The sequence below is a fragment of the Xenopus laevis genome, chromosome 2L (genome assembly GCF_017654675.1).
Source record: "Xenopus laevis strain J_2021 chromosome 2L, Xenopus_laevis_v10.1, whole genome shotgun sequence".
NCBI classification, from domain to species: domain Eukaryota; kingdom Metazoa; phylum Chordata; class Amphibia; order Anura; family Pipidae; genus Xenopus; species Xenopus laevis.
In genome coordinates, this window is record NC_054373.1 from 59,391,921 (window position 1) to 59,415,450 (window position 23,530).

Genomic DNA, 23,530 nt, shown 5'->3' on the forward strand with positions numbered 1-23,530 from the left:
TGTATCTTCAATCACCACCGGCAGCTAAAATATCTCAGGAGATGCTGGGAATTGGAGATGAGTATAATTACTAGCTAGCCATCTACTATGTGAATTTTATCTGAACCCAGTTTTAAAGGTGTGAGTTGGCAACCCCAGAAGATCATTGTAAAGCCCCAAAAAATGCTTTTTTTTCCAAAACCACCTTTTTAAGGGTAATTTTTTGTACAGGGTTGTGTCACTTAGAACCTGTTCCACACATATCTGAAATTGACAGTACTATGATCATTCTTGATAACACGTCCCAAACAAAATGTATTTAGTTGCCATGGAAAAAGATTATATTGAGAGTTACTATTGAAAAACATGTTCTCAGTCAATAGATATGTTAGATTCATTATACATTGGCATTACTGTACTGAGTACAATGGAAAACATAATGTAGATAAGGGATTCTGTGGTTCAGAATCAGCATCTGCTGAACCAAAACATTATGCTTATAAAAGGGCAAGTGGAATCAACAAATTACAATAAAGCCCAGGTGTAAAATCTCAGTGGCTCTGACTTCACTCTCAAGTGCCAGAAAAAGATGCTAAGCTCTTCTGTAACAGTGATTCGACATCTTGTAAATGCATTTGCAAGGTCCTCCGGGTATTAGGGGCAGCAATTATGTGTATCTAGCCTGCTGGACGTAATGAGACTTTTTGGTGGACAGGTCCATATCTGCTTGAATATTTTCAGAGAACACGTATTAATTGTAACTTTCTTTAAAACTCAGTGCACAACTGTAAGAAGGTGCTTCCAAATATCAGTACAACTGCCTTTATGTATTAAGGCTTTTGACCACATATTAGAAACAATGAGAGAAAAAAAATTCTGTATCAAAACCAAAGGCTCAGAGTAAACAGTAGTGTGGGTGTTTTTCCTTCAATGCGTCCGCTGTATAGTTAGGCTCAGCAGAGACTTTTAACCAGGCCTGTGTAAGAAGAAAGAAGACACAGGGTTAATTGTACTGTTCAATGCATTTCTCATTAGTTGAGCGGTGTAAGGCTTATGCATATAAGATTTCACCAAAAACAGATTTTATTGATTAATATGAGGTACAAAAGGATCTAACCGTATAACTTTAATAGTGACCCTATATAAAATCCACATACAGCAGAGATGGCTGCTGCAGACTAGCACTCACAAGCTAATATTTCATCATTCAAGCATCATATGATTTCATAAATGCTGAGACTGGTATTAGAGTGATGGATTGGCAATCTCCTAGGAGGATTAAACATTGCAGTGCTGACTACTCTTAAAGAAAATTGAAACTGCAATTGCTGAAGATTCCAATTGGTGGTGGCAAAGCCCATAAAAAGGATCATGTATGGGTCCTCCCCGACTTGCCCCGTACCCCCCCCCCATCAGATATCTGTCCGAAATAGATATCAATCGGTCAGGTTAAAAAATCTGAGGGCCAAGCAATCAGATCAACCTAATATGGCCCAGCACTTAGGTGAGCTCTCCAAATGATTAGATCTTTAGGGTCAGGGCACACGCTCAGATTCAGGGGAGATTAGTCGCCTGGTGACATCTCCTCTTCTTCGGGGCGACTTATCCCCCCAATCTGCCTCCCGCCGGCTAGAATGTAAATCGCCAGCTTGATGGCACTCTGAGCGCTTCATTTTCTGAAGTCGCCCGAAACAACTTCGGGCGACTTTGGAAAATGAAGCGCTCCAAATCTGAGTGTGTGCCCTGACCCTTAGGTGTATGATCAGTGGGCCTCTTTAATTACACTGCTCCAATGCAACCAGTTAGCAATTAACCCAGATCAGCCTGGCTCTGCTGTGATTAGAACTGAAAGCAAATATCTCATTGATTATTGCATTGAGGCAATACTTGTAGCATTCACCTGATAAATACACTCCCCTGACTAACAATTCCTTCACATAATTGTATTGTGGCATACATTATATTTCATTTATTGTCATTTTTATATCAGATTCAATATACTGCATTAATAGAGGTTTCATACAATTCGTTTAAGAAGAACTGCCATCCTATTAGGACAGGATGGAGTCCCAATAAGGGCCTAGTTCTAGTAGTGGGCCTGACTAGATGCAACAGTCCAGATTAGTAGACTGCCAAAGGGTTTGGGTGGATCAATGGCACAAATTGACATAAGGGCAACATTATACACTTTGTAACACTCTGCTTAGTAGTAAACTAGCAGTTAGGCAGGTTAAAATAGAGTTCAAACGTTGAACTTAATTGACATTTTCAACTTAACTTACAATGTTACTATGTTTAGTAGTGAACTAAAAATTGATTCTATTTACAGATGCACCGAATCCACTATTTAGGATGTGGCCGAAACCCTTGAATCCTTAGCGAAAGATTCGGCAGAATACAGAACCAAATCCTAATTTGCATTTAGTGTTACAATTAGAGATCTGCTCGTCTGTCGATTTTGCAAGGACATGTTTCTCCACCACCCTTCCCTCCCCCCAGTAGCTGTACCACTCATTTGATACCAAGACCACTGACCACTACCCTGCTGAGGTCACTCACCCACTCATACAGGTGTGTACACACAGGCCTGGAGATAGAAAATGCAGCAGTGGCATGTGCCTAAGAGGCCTAGTTTCAGCCCTGTATGCTGTATACCACACCATGTGTAATGACTGATTGTCATTAATTTGCATGCATGCATGGACTGCTCAGTTTTATGCAATTCTGCCTTGCATCACTTCAGTCCATAGAGTTTGATTCTGGCTTGGGCAAGGGGTTTATAAGTGCTAGCACTATAAATGACAGGTAAGAATATATTTTCCCTTTCAATAACATTGTCCTCAAAATGCAAATATGTCCAGCTAAATAATTGTAATACAAGTACATTTTACACTTTGTATTAAATAGATTTTTGATTGGTGGGTGGGTAGTGAGGGAGCGATTGATTGGAGTGGTGTGAGCAAGTGAGTTAGTGTCAGCCAGGTAGGTGAGCAGGGGCTTTGCCTTGTGCCAATACTACTTGGCATTTCTCTGATTTTTAGACTAAAAGATGTTTAGTGTATCTTCTACTGACTGTGTGCTGCTTTAAGGTGGCCATATATGGAGAGATCCGCTCGTTTGGCGATGTCGCCAAACGAGTGGATCACTCCCCGATATGCCCACCTTGAGATGGGCAATATCGGGCTGATCCGATCATGGGCCCTAGGGCCCAACGATCAGATCCTAGCGGTGGCTTTACGGGTGGTCGGATCTCGGGACCGCATCAACGAATAGATGCAGCCGCAATCCGACGGGATTTTTAGTCCCATCCGATCGAGATCTGGCCGACTTTCAGCCAGATCTCAATCGGGGAAGCCCGTGGGGGGGCCCCATACACGGGCCAATAAGCTGCCGACTTGGTCTGTCGGCAGCTTTTATTGGCCCGTGTATGGCCACCTTTAGGTGAGTTAATGAGCACCAGATATATACAGATTAAGCGACTCACTTGTACAGTGGCTGCAGCTGGAGGTGTGATGTCTTCATAGGAGCCTGATATCCATAGGAATCATAAGAACCAATGAAATCAACTGCAAAACACAAACAAGTTATTTTCAGACTTTCTGGATCCCAATACACAATTTGTGGTCCAACATGTTGTCAGTGCCCCCCATTTCTAATAACAAAGTTACCAATATATTAAGACTGCAACTAACAGCATTTCTTGGTGTTTTGTTTGCACAGATAGTCCCCTAAAAAATTACATTGTTCAATGTGCCAGTGCCTATCCATACTCACCACTGGTATGAAAGTTGTATTAGACAAAACCAATAAATCTCAAACTGAGTTGTGGTTGTATGTTTAGCTTGTTTCTTGGTTGTTAGGGGAAAGGCACAGTCTATGGCATACTGTATTGTGTCTCACACATAGTCCCCAAGATTTGAGAACTAAAAGTCAGGACCTTTTAGGCCACACCTTTATTTCGTGGTCTACCTAGTTATAACTAGACACAAAAACTCCACGCCATCCCACCCTATATTCCACTAAGCTGTATCCCTTTTCAGGTCTGTGATCCAGAACTGTCCCATTGGAGGAATGCACATACACCAATGTCAGAAAAAAAGTGTTTTGAGCAATACCTAGATATAAGATGTCGTACACAAACCATCGTTATGGTTTGACACACACACATCAAGGTTAATACAGTGAAACCTAATTTTTTAAGTTTACTCACATTTTACACAATTTTTTGTGGTCCCACCAATATATAATGTATTTTCCTAAATTTTACATTTTCCCAAATTATACACAGTTTTTTTCTGGCCCCATAAAAAATAGGTGGTCTACTATAGATCCTTGCCCTAGACTCCTTCCAAAATACATTTATGAATACTGTATTGTGCATTGTTATACAGAATTCCTTTGCTGTCCCACATTACATTATTGATTATAATAATAACCTTTGAATAGGTAGACTAATGAAAAACACCCCATGTTGGGTTGCCATATATGTATTATTGTTATTTTAGAGCTTACACTAACTAACCCCTGAAGAAAGGTGTAAACAGTGATAGTGATATTTCCTCCCTTTTTTCCTGCAGGAACGAATCTCTAGGATTGCATTTTTTCCATGTAATTTAAAATTTCCAATCAATTTTTGAACATTACTTAAAAGAAGGCTAAAGATCACTTACAAAAATATTTAGAAAAAAAGAAACATGTAAATGATGTTTCTTAGAAAATGTCAGAGGAAAAAAAAAAGATACCCACAGCTGTCTTCTTCATCCATGAAAACTTTGCTGACATAGCAAGCATAGACAAAACCAAAGAGCTAAGAAAGAAGAAGAAAATTGGTTAGAGAAGTAGTAAGAAATAAGTACCTAAACATAAAAAGGTTCCCTTCCCTGATCAACACTAATGTTCTAATTCACTGAAGTCCTTTACATCAAAACATACACACTTCATGTCATCAGTGATTAACTAATGAGTCCTAAAATTTTATTTATTATTTAATTTCACCTGAACATATATCCCCCCCATGCCTGGATACTTACTAGCAGGTTAAAATGTTTTCATATGTATCTCCCATTGTCTTGAACATATATATAGATATAATATCTTTGAATCAATATTTGAATAAAAACCAACACCACATAAATAACAGGTATTGCCTGCTGTGCTCATTTTTTAGCATTGAATATGTTTTTATTAACAATTGTGCATAAACACAAAGGTTATATGGCTACGTATAAACATCCTTACTTCTGCCATTCTTATGCCACATTTCATTACGTTTACTGTGGTGCAGTGCATTAGGCCATAAGGTTATGAAAGACGCGCAAATGTCTATTTATTAAAAATCACCTTTCTCTCTCTTGCCGGTGGCAGATTTTGTCTTCAAAACAGTTTTATTATGCTAATGATTTTACTCTGTTCTCTCTTTGTTTTAGATATTTTATTGCCCAGGCTTGTGTATTGAATTGAGCTGCTGCTTTATTGAAAATCCTGTGCAAACTATATTTTTGTAATTTTGTAAAGCCCTTCTTGAAATGTCAAACTCCTTTGGATTCAAATTTTCTAAATGTGTCCTTTATCAACTCACCGCCAGGAAGATTTGCAGAGCACTACTTAAAGCTTCTATGTATGGATAATCGAGGAGACAACCAGTCACTGTCACCATGTGGTGATCTGCCAGTGATAGAGGAGGGCCACGCACAGGGGTCACCAAGCAGCCTGGCCCATTCTCCATCCACCAAGACCGATGCATGGAGGTATTAAAGTTCATGATCAGGTCCCTGTGCTGAAAGATGTCAGAAACAATAAAATGTAATGATATGACCATAAGCAAGCATTGCATCATGGATATGAATTGTGTGTATGGATATGAACAGTATGGAAAGCCAGGCTTTGTGATTTGAGCTGTTGGTAAGTCACAATTGACAGTAGATTGGTTGTAAACAAAATGTTCTTACCTGTGAGAAATGCCCCACTTCCAGATAGAAACATATAATAAATGCATTCCAGGCCACCCATAATGCCAACCATATGGAATACTGCAACAAATTCACAGAAAAAAATGTAATTATTAAATGGAAAATACAAGTATTATAAGGTTAATACCATTATCAGTACCAAAAGAAGCTATAATGTATTTATTTCTACTAGCATGAAAAAAATAAATACAATAAGTGAATAAATACATATTGCTTTTGATAAATAAATCAAGGACACATTTACAAACACAAGTGCAGTGTGTAAAGTGTGATCTTTTAAGTGATTTCCTGTGTTCCTTACCCACAAAATAGAATCATACACAATTGTGACCAATGTTTGCGGGTTTGTGCAATTTCCTGTGCTTGGTTTATGTACATATGTGCATTGGATACAAGTCAGCTGCTGCTCATACTGATATAATCCACAGAGGGAACCCGGGAATTACCTTACCTACCAACTTTAATGTGCCTGGAGCTCCACAGGTCAATAAGCGAAGAGGAAGCAAGAAAATACACTAGTGCAGAGCATAATATGAAGGAGGAACAGTAGAGAGCAAAATCAGTTTGCATTGATTTCTGTAGGTTAACTCACCAGTATAAGATACCTGGATCTGTAATGAAGAGTCCCCAGTATTCCCAGAATCACCACCATAATATGAAGGAAGTTTGCTAATATGGGAGCCCATTGATAACCAAGGAAGTCAAAGATTTGTCTCTGCAAGGCAGCAGCCTGAAATAAAATTGAAAAAAAACTTTTACTTTAGGCTATTGTAACCAAGTTGTGTTCTTTACATTCTACAGTTTAGCATCTAGTAAAGAGTTGCTGGTGTGTATATATGTATAATTTTATTCAATTATATAGTGCTACTTATGTATGCAGCGCTGTACACCAGAACAGGAATAATGAAAGAAAACATAAAATTCTATAAATACTTCTTTTTATCTCCCCTCCCAACCCAGACATTGTTTGTCTCTCATCTCTATGTAGTCAAGAGGACCTTAAGGATAAAATATTAGACTGAAAAAGTTTTGCAGTATCTGGCAATATTTTCCATTAAGCATGCTGAGATGATCTCATAACCTGGAGCACAGTGCCAAGTGATGACCTTGCAGAGTGCAATTTATCAGGGGCTGGTGTAATTAGCTTTAGTTACTACGCAGAAAAAGTAACATGGTATGGGGCATCAGGCCAGTCACACATACAACCATGACCGTGCCAAGCTCAATCTGAAGAAGGTTGGCTGATCCCTGAAGATAGGGTACGGTATTTATATTCATAGGCTAAGGGTAAGGCGGATCATCTGGTTCTTTCCACCTGTGTCCAACACAGTTGGAGAGATGCGGATCATCTCTGTGTAGCTGCACTAGGTGCAAACTGTCCAAACAACCCCACACCAGCCTTCTAAATTGTGTCTATGGCATCTTACAGCAGCCCCTTTGGCATTTGACAGAAAACACACAGATACTGTCTGGGATTGAGCTTCACATAGGTCAATGTCATGCCTGTCAGAATAGCTACACAAAGGATTGAATGGGAGCAGATCTGCTTCTGCTTTCTCCGTTTGTGATCTGCACCGTCTTCCCTTAGCCATATGCACCATGTTTATTTAGAAAGCATACCAAAGCTTATGTATTTCCTGCCTTTAAGCACATAATCATAGTCTAGAAGCCACAGACCATCTTATATTTAAGGATATTGTACCCAATAGGAACACAAAATTTATGAACCAACAAAATAAAGAAAGAAGATTAACTTCACGTACAATTGAATTTAGAACTAAGAAACATAAATCTCTACAAAACAGGTTTGAAATGCAAATGGGGTTAGGGCATGTTTCTTGAATATACTGTGATTATTTTACACTGGCCTATCTGCCTGTCTGTGGCTACCTGAGTTTTGCTGCGTGCAGTGATTCAACCACTCAAGCTAAGGGTCTGGGCACATGAACCCTGGGTTTACTAGCAAAGAATTTTACATCATTAGTCCATATAGGGCTTTTTCTCTTTATATTCCTCATTACTGGACAATCTTTGCCTGTGCTACTTGCAATTTTAAAGGTTAGCTACTGGTTTGCTGGTCTGCATGGCATTGTACAAGGCTGTTAAGGTAAGGATAAGGAACTTGCAGCACAGGTAATGTATGGTTCTTGCATGAAGCCAACAAACTATTTGTCTCCTCCGCTCTTTTTCCCTAAGCATTTCTAATTTTTTTTTCTTTCCATGCTGAAAAAATTATATAAATATATATATGGAAAAAGGTAGTTAAATAAAAATATACTCTCAAGCTGTCAAAAAACATTGCCCAATCCCAATATAAAAAGTGTAGAGACTACAGAGGAAAAAAACACATTAATTCTAATCAAGTAAAAGGACCATTTTCCTTCTGTCCTTTCTTTTTTCTCTTTTCCTTTTCTGAGTTAATATAGAGAAAATCCAGAATCTTACAAATATTTAAACTCATGCTTTCCTTTGCTTCTCAGTATATTAGCTCTTGGCCAAATCCACCTACAGTTGACGTTTCAGTAGTCATCAAAAAAGAACAAATGATTATGTGGAAGAATCAGCTATCAAGGATCAAAAGTCAGGCTTGAGTGTGCCAAGCTTACATGTTAAACAGAAAAAGAAAACTCCCTTTCTAAAGAAAGACCTAAAGCACTCAAAATCAGTTTTTTTTCTTTTCTGAATGATTTTGTTCTAGGTCAAGTTCCATTACAAGTTTTTGGGAGATGGAGAACTGGAATGTTGTCAGGTTTAGAGCCAATATAGACTTTAACTCACCATAATACCATCTAGAAGAAAATGTTGTTCCAAAAACCTTGCCTTTTTTAAACCACAAAATAATTATTCTACTTGTTAGGGCCCAATCTGATCACCAAATTATTTGTATAGCAGGAAGTTAAGAAGAGCTGCAGGGTCCCAGGATCTTTTGAAATACCCTCCCCAATTTACTATAATTGTCCAGATGTTTGGGTAGTGTGGTTGATATTAGCCAAACCAACCAACCAAATCTGGGCATGTATGAACATCTTAATCGTACTATTGCATCTTGGGTTAAAAATGCTATTTTATATATCTTCTGAACAGCTAAAATCCCACTCTACATGGTCAGTCTCCCCATGCTGGGTTGAGAGATCATCTGTTTGTGTACCAAAGATTTACAGAGGGGCCTCTTGGGGCATCATTCACACATTTGTAAGTACGTCTGACTTGACTTTGCAGCCATGCAAGATGGAACCTGATTTTCTATGTGAAATCTGGGGACACAAATATAAAGGTTAGGTGTACAATGCATATTAGGGAAATTTGCATTTACTTTTGACCACACTCACTCAAGGTCAAGGCAACAATGTTCCATTTCATAAAAAACAGAAAATAAACATGGTTAGCATGTAATACATAGTAGCAGCTATCACTATGAATGTAAAAGTACCTCTTCTACAGCATAATCATGGGAGAGGTGAGCTCAAAACTGTTAAAATTCTTAAGCCAATAGCTGCAAACATGAACTTTGTATGGGGACAATTTTCTCTGGGTACTGAGAAGGGACAAAGGGAGGGAATGCCCACCCAAAACTTGATTGTTGTGGTTACACTGACTGAAAATAAATTGGGTAAACTGGCTTCAAATTCTATAGGGACGTTTTACTAATGCTTGAGCCCCTGGGCTCGAGCATTCAGCTTCTAAAACCACTCGAGTTCCTAAACTCATGCGTGGCTTCCGTACCCAAATACCTTGGCTTGCTGCCATTCATTTTTTTCCTAAGCAGGTTTTTTAAAAAAAATAAAAAGCTCGCCACCTTAAACCTGCCAAGCTTTTTAAAGTTTTGTTGGCTAAAATAAACCAATCTGCAGCAAGCCGAGGGATTTGGATGCAGAAACCACACATGAGTTTGGGAGCTCACACATGTTTTAACTTCTCGAATGCTTGAGCCCAAAGGCTCCAGCATTAGTAAAGCGGCCCTTAAGTGTACGGACTATATCTGCTGTTCTACATGCAATTTAGGACATCGCCATACGTCTAGGAGACCAGGCACCACATCACTACAATTCAATAATGTAAGGAGTTTGTGCAACTGGATACTAAACTGGTGTCCTAAAGGGGGTCCACCTGAAACAGGGACTCATGGGAACCCTAATTCAAGAGGCATAATTCCAATTTTACAAAGCCAGTAGAAAAGACACAAAGAAAAGCAGAAATGCATATGTAGTTGACGTTTTCATTTTCTGTCTGTAAGGCAGCACACTATTTCTCTCCAAATTAAATTATGTGCATAATTTGTATTAACACTGCATGTGGTGGGGGCAGGGGGCAAGGAGGCAGTTATTGATTCTAATGTTTTTTTTACTTCATTCTTCCTGTCATACCAGGGGGAGGTCCAGAACATCAACTCTTCACTAGGTGCTACCTTATAGCTAATGAAAGTGACATAATTAGAAAAACTACTCAGTCACAGCAAGCACAGCTAAATGCCTCATAAATAGCTTTGCCGATAACATAAAATATTTACGGGTCACACTCACAGGACCTAAAAGAATTCTATTGATTTATTGACCTTTCATCTGCAGAGAAAGCACACCTCTGAGTCTTTTACCAGCATATACTCCCAGTGGCACTCACTATTAACCTATTCCTAGCCAGCAGTTGTGAAGTTTAATCCAGAATGCTTCTATTAATACAAAAATGCTGCTTTAAACAGCTAATGAAAAAAGGGCATTACATGTTTTTTGGACCCATGTAAACCTGTACTAACTGTATTAAAGTTATGTTTTTTCCATGACTCTTCAAATCCTATTCACTATAGTCTCCGTTTTGTCTGTTTATTCAAAAATTATCATTTTGGCACCCTTATTAAACGCTGTATTCAGGGAATATATCGAATTAACTATGAGCATATAACATTTCGGTGCACGCTACAGTTTGTTTTATTTGCTGATGTCATAACTCCTTTATGTTATGATAGCATGGAACCAGTCATGTCTGGCTGAGTTAAATGGGAAAATGATAGAAAAGGTTAGAATTCAGTAATAAGCAGCAGGGATAAAGTGGCTCTCTACAAACCAACAGGATGAAAACCTTCATATATAAAATAGAACTGTTGTTAAATGGATATAAGGGTAAAATGTACATAAAATACCAATTTATGGTTTAACTAGGGTTTTAAATTAAACAGGGCTCAAGAGGCAGCCCAGTACTCATATGGTATATAATTACTAAACCTACAAGTTAATTTGTGGCTTTGGTTCTAGTTTAAAAATATAGTGCATTTTTGGCCAAACTCCTGGCCCAGTTATGCCCTTGATCTGCCAAGTGCCATCCTATTTGTGGTCTGTGATGTGGGACAAAATTAGATTCCGAATATTGCTAACGGTCACCAGGATATTTAGTAAAGTCACACCCCATTAAAATATAACATATCTTTACATGGATGGGTAACTTACAAAAGGGGCCATTTACAACCCTGAGGGAAGCAAGAGTGCACCCAATAGTGCTCATTTAACAGCACTTGTGCCTCCTAAGATTGTTCTTCTCTGCATGGAGCTATGGATTCAAAATCTGGAAAAATCTGGCATGAGCAAGTTAGGGGTGGGTACAGGGGCAGGAGGGGAGGACGCCGCCTATGTGCCACCCCCCACCCACTTCTTTAGAATCATACACATCCTAATGTAGGCTGCACCCGATTCTAGACTATTTGTACAAAAGACTTTGGGAAAATTCCTACTGGGATTCGAAGCAGCCAGACTTTTATCACAGATACTAACATTTCCCTGACGGTCAGGAAACTCTGAAAATGCAATGAAGTTTCCAAAATACCTTACAGTATCATTCTGCAGTATCCTACTGTCATCCTTGCCTTAGCCTGAACCATGGGTGTCATTAAGAGGCATAATTATGTTTTCATCCCTTGAGTTAATGCCCTTTTTTATGCAAGACAGAACTTTATTTGCTTTAGTAGCCACAGAATGACACTGCCCAGAATTAGACAACTTGTTATCTACAAAAACCTCTAGATCCTTCTCATTTAAGGAAACTCCCAACACACTGCCATTTAGTGTATAACTTACATTTATATTATTTTTGCCAAAGTGCATTTATCAACATTGAACCTCATTTTCCAGTTTGCTACCCAGTTTCCCAACTTAGACAAATCACTCTGCAAAGTGGCAGCATCCTGCATGGAAGCTATAGTTCTGCACAATTTAATATCATCTGCAAAAATAGAAACAGTACTTTCATTGCCCACCTCCAGGTCATTAATAAACAAGTTGAAAAGCAAGGGACCTAGTACAGAGCCCTGCGGTACTCCACTAACAACACTGGTCCAATTAGAAAATCTTCCATTTACCACCACTCTTTGTAGTATATATTTTAGCCAGTTCACTAGCCAGGTACAAATACTATGTTCCAGGCCAACATTCCTTTCCTTAATTTAACCAGTCTGTGTGGCACTGTATCAAATGCTTTAGAAAAGTCTAAGTAAATTACATCCACTGCCATCCCAGAATCTAGGTACCTGCTTACCTTCTCATAAAAAGAAATTAAGTTAGTCTGGCAAGATCTATTACGCATAAAACCATGCTGGCACACACTCATAGTATTATGATTTGCTATAAAGTCCAGTATCTTATCCTTTATAAACCCTTCGAAAACTTTTCCTACCACTGACGTTAGACTAACTGGCCTATAGTTTTGAGGCTGAGACCGGGATCCTTTTTTGAATAGAGGCACCACATTAGCAATTCGCCAGTCTCTCTGCACTATGCCTGACCTCAATGAATCCTGAAAAATTAAGTAAAGAGGTTTGGCAATCACAGAGCTAAGCTCGCTAAGTACCCTGGGATGAATACCATCTAGCCCTAGCCCCGGACATTTGTTTATCTTAACATGTTCAAGTCTCTTTTGAATTTCTTCATGTGTGAACCATGTATCATTAGTTGTATTACTAGAATTGGGACTTTTAAGAAGGAAACTTTCATTAACCTTCATGGTTCCTCATTTTTGTAGACAGACGAAAAATATTCAGAATCTGCGTTTTTATTTTGTTTTATAGGTCTTATATATGACTTTATTAGAGATGTTGGTGCAAATGCTTGAAGTGGCCACTTCTTATTAAAAATGATCAAGGATGCAAAATAAAGGCAAAAGAGATCCTCTATTGTCCTAGACATGAGCCCACCCTAAAACAAATGTGACATGTCCTTCAAATGGTAAAAAAAAAAAGTTAAAATAAAATTTTTTAATGGTTGCAACTTATAAAGACAATCCTGCTTTAAATTATGAAAAAAAGCCAGCCTTTTTTTAAATATAATTTTTATGACTTTTCGGCATTTAGGATATGATGTAATTGTCATAAGATTGAGGAGGAAGTAGCTTCATTTTATCAGTTCACCAGGTCTAAGCTGGTGAAGGAAACACTGTTGAAAGAGATAACGTAATGTAAAATTCGAACTAGTGATTTTGCAGAGTAACGATTGTTCGCCTGAGTGAAAATTCGCCTGACGATTTCTGGAGAATTTTCGCTAGCAATGGACACTTTGCCATTTAGTAAATCTGCCCCATAGTGTCAGTGTGTCCCTAGACCCCAGCACTGAGTGGCAGAAATACTAAATGTCCCTTCTTAGCTGCTTTATGTTCAGGCCTGGATTTGTGGCGAGGCCACAAAGGCCCGGGCCTAGGGCAGCACGATTTGAGGGGCACCATCTGCCAATGCACGAGGACTGCATGCATGGCAAATTTCCTAGTTACATACCAGGCGCACACAGTCCTCAGTGCAGATAGATGCGCGAGAGCTTGCTTCCGCATGGGAGGGAGAGTACGCGCGCATGGGTGTTCGCTTTCTCACACGCTTCCGCATGGGGGAAGGGGGGGCAGAGCAGAAGAACTGTTGCGAGCCTAGGGCTACCGGAAACAGAAATCCAGCCCTGTTTATGTTGTTTAATTTGTGTACTGTATGCTTTCACTGGCAAAGAGCAATGGAATTGTACACTTCCATTATAGGAAGAGGGCAATAAAATAGGGGGTCAGAATCACAGGAGTTGGGGGGGGACACCATTATTGTGACTGTCTAATTTTTAATTCAGGCCTAGAGCACAAGTGGTAAATTCAAAATGTACATACAGTACAATAAAGCATTACACCACTGCACATTTGCATTCACATGTATCAGTGGGATCTGTCCTATTGCCTAAAAGTGCTTCACTGTTAATCAGCAGAAGCCTTCAATTACATTCCTTTGCCACTTCACTAAGTTTTAATGTCAGAAAGGTGTAGCATGTGACTGAAAACCTTGACCGTTACAAATGGTTTTCATTACTGCACACGTACTAAGCCTTGGCCTTTTTGCATATATATATTGATAAAGAATTAATGGTGAGTGCTCATACATAATGAAGTCAAGATTATGCTAAAGGGACAGGGGAAATTAAAAAGCTTTTAACCACATAAAGAAATTAGAAAATATAAAATGATAGTAAGCGATGAATGGAATGATGGAAAAACACTAGTTATGGCATTTTATTGATCTTCCATATGCAGTCAGAAGAATAAACATTCCAGAATTCAAAATTTATATTGGGGATGTGATGATGATAGCCTGTGTCTGCTCAACTGCATTCTCTTTTTTTTTGTATCCTTCTAGTATCAAGCAGGCATTTTGACAGCTGCTGAGATCATCTGGTTGCTTGGGTCTGTGAGCCGAGCAACCAGAAAGCATATGGATACTGAAATGTCATTTTCTTATTCTTTTATCTCTTATGGTCTGGCATTTAATTTTTTTGGCCAAAAGAGCCAAAAAAAATTCAAAACAGTCATAGTGCAGCTCAGTACTCAGGATTTTGTAGTTGTCGTAAAAAAGTTTTTTGGGGTGACTGAGATAGCAATTGAAATGCCAAAATGGACAATTACTATTAGAAGGAAATATGAAATAGTTAACACACACATATATATGATTTGCATATGGTTTAACCGTAGTAATAGTACAGTAAAATGTAATTTAAACCTGGTGAAGCTACATTTAATATTAATGTTTTTATTCTTATAGTACAGGGCAACATATAACAATGCTGTACTTTTTATGTCAGAGCCACCATACAACCACAAATGTGTTACAGCTCTACCCTGTTCCTCCCACTTTTCTATTACATGGAGCATATGCATCTTGGCATGCCAAGTGCAGGCCAGGAACAGCACCTAGGTGCATCAAGTACTCTGAAATACTGTATGTATGTGGGAAGGAACCTTCAAAGGAGCTTAGAAAGGGAATTAGGGTTTGATTTGGGTCTATAACTGAAAAGCAGCACAGCATCTCAATGATGACTCCTTACTTATGTTATTTGTGGCTCATGTCTACCAAAACTCTTTTGAGGACCTAAAAAATATAGCGTGCCACTCTGTAATGGGAAAGAATTTAGAAATTGTCAGCCTTTGTTTTTAGCACTTCCATAAGCAACACAGGTAAAGGTAGCAGCTGCACACAATGCTGGCAATTTTTGCATTCATTTTTCAAAAGTTCAGTGATGTGGTCTCTAAGGGGGCTTGGGCCTACATTGCCTGGTCTCTGTATTGGGAGCTAGAGCATGGGAAGCTAGTGATGTGCATCCCAACTTGAAGCCTGCGGGAACCATGGGTTTACCCACGGGGCGGGTGGTTTCAGGTCAACTTCCGCACAAAATTTGCATGCCCCGCCTCTTCTATGACATCGCAGCAAGGCGTCTGTGTATAAATAGGCATACATAGCGGGTAAAGGTTGGGTGTGGATTCTCAGAGTTTTTTTCGACCTGCACAAAACTGTTGGGAGCCCATTGGAAACAAGCACACATGTATATTTACTAAAGAATGAATTTAGAACTTGCACCAGTCTGCAAGAGTGAAATTCTGAGTTCCTCTGCTCTCAATTCAGTTGTATGGGTTTTTTAAAAGAGTATTTATCAAAGGATGAACTCTTAATTTTACCCATTGATACTGTGTATAGGTCTTTAAAACCCCATAGAAATGCATATAGAGTGCAATGATGCCTAGCAGCAACATCACACTCTCCTGCCATGGGGCATATTTACCAAAAATAGTCTGCAAAAGAGTTTTGGTAGACAGGAGCCACAAATAAGCATAAATAAGGAGTCATCATTGAGATGCTGTGCTGCTTTTAAGTTATAGACCCAAATCAAACCCTAATTCCCTTTCTAAGCTCCTTTGAAGGTTCCTTCCCACATATATATTTCAGAGTACTTGATTCACCTAGGTGCTGTTCCTGGCCTGCACTTGGCATGCCAAGATGCATATGCTCCATGTAATAGAAAAGTGGGAGGAACAGGGTAGAGCTGTAACACATTCGTGGCTGAATGGTGGCTCTGACATAAAAAGTACAGCATTGTTATATGTTGCCCTGTACTATAAGAATAAAAACATTAAAATTAAATGTAGCTTCACCAGGTTTAAATTACATTTTACTGTACTATAACTATTGTTAATCCATATGCAAATCATATATATGTGTGTGTTAACTATTTCATATTTCCTTCTAATTTCTCTCTGGCAGACTATTTTTGGTAAATATGCCCCATGGCAGGAGAGTGTGATGTTGCTGCTAGGCACCATTGTTCTTGATCTGATTGACTCCTGATTCATAGAGCAGGCATCATTGCTACTAACTGCTTGGCTTCAATATAAGCATGGCAAATGTGGTTGGGGTACTATGGTTGGGGTACTATGGGTGTAATTTAATAAGGTGCAAAATATAAAAACGGGTGAAATTTGCCATGTTTTTTGTACTTTGTGCCCTTCATTTCTTTAAATTTCTGCAGTCCAAAATAGAGCCCAGAGACCTGCGTTGCCCTCATCAATACAGAGCTGCCTGTGTTCACCAACACTACATTCATGAGGGATGGGCAGGAGAAGGCAAGTAGGCATCCCCCATGGGCATGTATGCATGCCCTATGGCCTTCTGTCGCTAGCTCTGAACTCTGGCGCTAGGTGCAGAGCGCAGCGAGACCTTGGATGAAGTAATTTCAGAACGAGCACTGGGGGGTTGTAATAAATGGCCCCTTATATCTTCAAAATTCCTCAAAAATATATGTAGATTACAAACTAAATTAAAAGTTTAATTTAAGGGATTTTAACAGAGTTCCTAAACTTTCTTGGAAGTATTTGCCTTTTATCATACAAAAAGATTTAAATGTATAAAAAAACCTATAGAATTGTTTTGCCGCTAACATGAATTTAACCCCCAAGATTACATACATGGCTAGATGATTGAGCATTATGATCAAACTGGCCAAACTGCTTGACCAAATGTCACCATGTATGGCCAGCTTTAGAATGCTGCGATCTCTATGATGACCCTTGATCTTGACCCTCTTGGTTTTATAGGATCACAAAATGACTTAAACTGGCCATAGAAGTACAGATTATTTGGCTATATCAGTCAAACGAATGTCCGTGCCAATCTTCCACCCTGCAACTAACCATTCAGATTAATATAAAGTAGTAATGGGAACAAACCACACAATGCTCTGGCCATTAATTGACCCGCAGCAAACATATGAAAGTCATGTCCGACAAATAGTAGTGACAATCTCCCATTGATATCATCAGATAGGCAGTACATGCAGAGATATTATCGGTAGGCGATATAAATAATTTAACCTGTCCGATCGACTGAACGACCGATCGCCATGGCACAAAAAATGTCGAGACAATCCATATGTGGTTTCGTACGATGGTATCTTTGCTTTTATGGCAAGCTTTAGAATGATGCAATCTTATTTTAGTAGATTTAAGGTATGACAATCCAAATTACGGAGACATCTGTTATCTGAAAAACCCGAATTCCCAAATATTGTGGATAACAGGCCCCATACCTGTATCGGGGTATATTATTTGATATGTGTTTGGCATCAAACAGTATATAACACACTATTTAGAACAGTTATATAGCAGCATGATCTTGCTAAATGCAGTAATATGAAGCGAGCTTCAATTCACGGTAAGTAAATTAACATAGTTATGCTGCACACTGCTGTGTACAGAGCCAAAGTTTGCAGTCACTAAGTTTAACTGCAGGCTCAGTAGAAACACTGTGTATTTGTTACCATTATATTTAGATAACTTTGTCGGACTTTGTAAAGTGGGTAGAGAATTGTTTCTGACACATAAAACCCCTGCTATAAAATTCAACCCTTCTGGTGTACACATGGTTAAACTCGTTTGCCGATGCCTGGCCCTTATCTGTGCTGAACCCCCACACTAGAGTGTAGCCAGGTAGAACAGGTTATATATGGCATATGTTCCAGAAATAGCAAAACCATTGAGATGGAAATTCACACCAATAAAATGTATGTTTCCTGCTGTAGAGTAATTGCCAATGGGATTTAAAAATTCTATTTGCTTAGGTTACTGACTCAGCAACTATTTTAGCACACATAATCATCCTCAGTTTCTTCAATATGACGCCTTTAATTAGATTTCTATAATGTAATATAATATTCCTGGGAAATTAATCATTCTAGTTCAGGTAAATGAATCAAATTAAAGGAAACTCTTTACATTTACCTAAACAAGTTAGGACCCCTTATTAAAGGTTTAATTTAGTTTTGTCTGATAATATAGTGCTCTACTTTACCCTTATTTACCATCTGTTAAAAAATGAAGAGGCATTATGAATTCCTAAAGCTTTATTGTTATTAACTGACTCATTTCTATGGCAATAATGTCTGAACTGATTATATAAATGATTCTATATCTGACTGTTCTAAAGGATAATAGGCACCCACATTCCAGAAAGTTGAAATGCGTAAAAGGCAATAATGAACATTCAATTAACCATAAAATATAATGAGTATAGTTCAGTCATTTCTCAATGCACTCACATAATCTAAATACAAAGATAAATAAATGCATAAGTGTGCCCTTTTTACAGTATAACCTCCTATTCATATATACATGGCACTATAAATATTTATCTCCATTGCTCATTATGCTATTACAAACCTAATGCGTGATACTGAGGTACAGGGTTCAAGTCCACATATCCACAATGTAATCACTGCAATGCTAATTACAAAGGTGCAGTCATGTCATACATGCAGCTCAGTGTTTACTGATACAAGAGCTTACAATCTACACCCAAAAATGTATCATATCATTTACATAGGCATACTAGTGATTGTGGACAGACATACATATCAGTGATGATGTTCCCAGCAGTTCTAGCAGTCCAATAAAATTGATAATTATTGTTTGCTTTATACTCACCAGCTGTAGGCAACAGATCCCAACCAAGGTACATCGCCCACTGCATCTGCCCATGATGGATTGAGTAGATTCTGTAAACACCGACTGCTGGTGGAGACTGATCCTATTCAGAGGATGAAATCCCCGAGATGTTAGCTCTTCAGCCTAGCATTGTGTGCATCCTTCCTCCATGAAGAAAAAAGGCCTTGTGCTTTATAGGACCATAGCTGGGAATGCCACCCTACAAATCTGCATTCTGTATAAGAGAGGAGGAGCATACAACCTTGTGTGCTCTTTGTGTTGCTCTATTGTGTGTTTTGTGTATGGGGAGGGGAGGCTTGGAGAGGAGTGGCAGAGAGAAGGGACAAGCCACACACCCACCCTACATGGACCCCCTCCCTCTCCTTGTGTAGTAGGGAGCATGCTATTCTTTGCTTCCTGCTCAGAGGTCTGTCTGTGTGCTACAATCCAACCCCCCTTCTCTCCATGAACACTCAAGGGTATATGTAGCAGCTGCTAAATCTCTATTGTTACTCTGCAAAAGAAATGCAGTGCTGTTGATGGGTTGGGGATCTGGTCACTGAATCTTTATAGAAACCCAGTCCTGTCTGCACTCTACCATGACTACAGGGCACATAATGATATGTTTTTCAATGTATTATCACAAATGGCTCTGTGTTTTAATTGGGGTGGGGGTGAAGTAGAGGGATGTGGAGAATAAGGTGCCAGAAATTATTCATCTGAACTAACATTCCCACCACTGGAGGAGCATAAGGTTTTTAACTAGAAGCCCATGGGCCCTGACAAAATTTTGTCCAGCATGAACCTAATTGTTTTCTTAAAACAACCATGTCACCAGTCATTACTAACTTCCTTATATCATACCACTAATCTCTGCATGTGGATTGTGCATACATCCCCCTAATTATTGAACATTATCACTAATCTGTGCAGAAAGGTGATATTTTTTCTATGGGACCCCATCAGATCCTGCAGGGGGTTGCACCCTACAATTGTTGTAGTCAAGCCCTGGGTTATTTAAAACACAGTGGTTGGACATTGTCCTTATTGTTTAGGTCCTACAATGTATGATTTTTGTAGGACATTTATAAAACACTGCAAGACAATACCCCTACCATGCAAACAAATGCCTTTTCATCTACTATCTGCCAAATCCACAAAATGCACACATACAGGTAAAATATATGTAAATTAGATCTACATGCACTACTTTTCAGTGTCTATCATCAGCACTGTGCCTCTGTACAATACAAATATATCTTCTGTTAACAGGGTCTGACTGAGCCGGCCGGACACCAGGAAAAAACACGGTGGGCCCTGGCTCTTTGGGGCCCGCTGGCCCAGACCCGCTCCCCTTTAAAAATTAACTTCAGGAGCAGGAGACAGCAGCCCCGGTGGGCCTCGGGCCCCCCAGTCCGACCCTGTCTGTTAGTAAGTATAGCCTTACAAAGGGCAATTGCAAGTTGATTTTATAGAATGAAATGGATATTTTCCTGGCTGATCAAAGCTTCTGATTTGATTGAGGCCTCATAGTAGTCACATGGGGCAAATCACTAAAGGGCGAGTTTTCAACAGCAAAGGCTCTGCCACACTTTGCGCCACTCGCCAAGCGCAAATGAAATACCACTAATCTAATTCACTAAAATGCGAACCTCTCTGTCTATATGATGATATTACTTATTACAAATGTCCAAGGAAGCATAATAAAGATAAAAGAGAACCTCTAATGCCCTAGACATGAGACCACCCTAAAAAAATGTGGCATGCCCCTCACATGGTTGGGAAAGAAATTTTAACACAAAAATCTTTAATAGTTAGGACTTTTGAAGGCAATCCCGTTTTAAAATATGAAAAAAAGCCAGCGTTATTTTAGAACTTTTATGAGTTTCCAGCATGCAGGATATGATGTCACTGACACTAAAAGAGGTAACGTTCTGTAAAATTCACACTCTAGTGAATTTGCAGAGTAACGTTTGTTTGCCTGAGCAAAAATTCTCTTTCTCTACCGAATTGTTGTCTACACCTATTAGTTAATTGGCGATGCCCCGTGGATTGGATTTCTGGTGAGTTTTCGCTAGCGGCAGCCACTTCTCCCTTTAGTAAATCTGCCTCATGGTGTTTTGTATATTTTATGAGAAATGATGGTAAACAAATGTCGGCAGTTCTCAAGTGGGTTGTTTCGCATTACAGCGAACTAGAATGGCTGTGAGTATATGATGTTCTGTCTCTATCACTTTTCCAAATAAAATGCTTGGCATTACACATGTGGAAATTTACCTTTTTGTATTATTTTTTCAGGGAATTGATAAATTCATGCAGTTTCTATAAATCATGTGGGTGCGAGTGTTTAATTTGCAGGCAGCAAGAAAAATTATACTTTTATTGCAAAACTGCACAAATACTTAGAGATTATGCTAACTTTACTGGTACAGGTATGGCATCTGGAAACCCATTATCCAGAAAACTCTGAATTATACAGGCCAGCTCCCATTTTAATAAAATAATTACAATCTTTAAAAAGTATTTCTGTTTTCTCTCTAGAATAAAACAGTACTTTGAACTTGATCCCAACTAAGAAATAATTAATGCTTATTGGAGGCAGAACAATCCTATTCTGTTTAATTCATGTTTAAATGATTCTCTAATAAATTTGAAATATGGAGATCCAAATTATGGAAAGATCCCTTATTCAGAGAACCCTAGGTCCTGAGCATTCTGGATAACAGGTCTCAAACCCATAGTATTTTGGCACTGGTTCTTCTACCATAGCTCATACACCATGTTACTTAACAGGCTCCTAGTACAAAAATGAGCCTACACGTTTCATTGAGTACCATAGCCTGAGCCACAGATATACCACAACTGGACTCAATAGGAAGAAAATACTACAAATACACAAGTATTAAAACATAATTTCATCCGTCAGTAAAATAAAAAATATCCAGCAGCACTCCAAAAAATATATATTCAGGCCCGTTATCAAGGACCTCACTGTGCCTCTTCACTTCCTGCTGTTTGACTTTTCAAAATCTCGTTATTGAATTTTTGAATAAGCCAGCAGAGCGGTTTAACACAACAATATTTGTCAAGATTCCAGGTAGGTCCACGTAAACATATTAGACAATTACAGGATGTGCTAGACTGTGCCAAGTTTGGCTCAAATGAATTCTTTAAAGAAAAACTTGCGGAGCCCAATCTGTCTCACTTTAGGTATTTCCAACTGAGGCAAGTGTTTCTAGCACAGTTTGGAGGATCTGAAATACAGACCTCACAACCACAATTTGAAACTGTGCTATGGTCTCCTACTGTAACCAAACCTACATCCACTTATATAAGACCTTGTTACAAACGTGCCCCCCCCCCATTTAGGGCAGCATACCAAAAATGGCTAGGTGAAATCCCAGACCTCAAAGTGGGAGGAAGCTACAGATAAAAGTTATACTCACCTCTATTCTATACGTGACAAATTAGTTCACTTTAAATGGCTTCATCAATTCTATATCACCCCTGTGCGATTAAAAGCCATGGGAAATAACCCAACTGCAATATGTCATAGGTGTGGGGCTGAAGGAGCCACCTTTTTGCACATGGCTTGGTCGTGTCCACCAGTCTCCAAGTTTTGGACCGAAGTCATGGATATCTTAGCAGATAAATTGGATTTCCCTAAGCTGCTGACCCCACAGGTGCGCATACTAAGAAAGTAATTGCTATGGCATGGATGGGTCCTCAACCCCCCAAGGTCCAAAACTGGATAACGTTGGTGAATCAGAATCTGCCTCTCATTAAACGCACCTTACTAGCCAGAGGTTTACTGAAAAGATTTGAGAAAACATGGAGTCCATGGTGGGAAGCGGGGCTTGGGGGTCAGGGCTCCCGAACATAAAAGGAAACGTTTATTAATACTGTTAAAGGCAGAAATCCCTCTCTAGAACTTGATGTTACTGTCCAATATGTTGACAATAGGAATTTCGGAGGCAATACTCATCTTACTGTACGACAGTTTAAACTCTTGGATCCAGAGTGTATCATTCAAATTACTAAACACATCTGTATGTATATGTTTTATTCCGAGCTCTGTAATGGTAACTCAACTGCATTTATGGCATATATTTTGTTTTATGTTTAATGTGTTATAAAACAATAAAATTTTACCTTTAAAAAAAAGATTCCAGGTAGCTGATCATAAAACAAAAACAATAATAAATTCAATTAACAAACTACTAGTAACTATCAAGTGACCAGAGTTCTACTTCTGTTTTTGCTCAACAGATTTTACAGCCCAATAACCATTTTCTCCAAAATTAGTTATATAAAAGCAAGTAGTGGTAACAACAGGT

At 38.9% G+C, this 23,530-nt stretch overlaps 1 protein-coding gene across 1 annotated transcript; it reads right to left on the minus strand.

The window, feature by feature from the left end:
• Nucleotides 1-789: 789 nt before the first annotated feature.
• On the minus strand, nt 790-19,318 carry nkain1.L (Sodium/potassium transporting ATPase interacting 1 L homeolog). Its single transcript, NM_001093819.2, has 7 exons — nt 19,194-19,318; nt 6,541-6,678; nt 5,928-6,008; nt 5,558-5,755; nt 4,726-4,786; nt 3,464-3,545; nt 790-955 (listed from the first exon to the last, which is right to left on the minus strand). Exons 1-7 carry the CDS (start codon nt 19,245-19,247, stop codon nt 946-948), a joined length of 624 nt encoding a protein of 207 aa, NP_001087288.1. The 5' UTR covers nt 19,248-19,318; the 3' UTR covers nt 790-945.
• Between the last annotated feature and the right edge of the window lie 4,212 nt (nt 19,319-23,530).

Coding starts and splice junctions, on each gene's coding strand:
- nkain1.L (NM_001093819.2), bottom strand. CDS start 19,247: ATGGGCAGATGCAGTGGGCGATGTACCTTGGTTGGGATCTGTTGCCTA. Junction 6,009..6,540: donor GATCCAGGTATCTTATACTG/GTGAGTTAACCT, acceptor AATTTGTTGCAG/TATTCCATATGGTTGGCATT. Junction 5,756..5,927: donor AAGTGGGGCATTTCTCACAG/GTAAGAACATTT, acceptor GACATCTTTCAG/CACAGGGACCTGATCATGAA.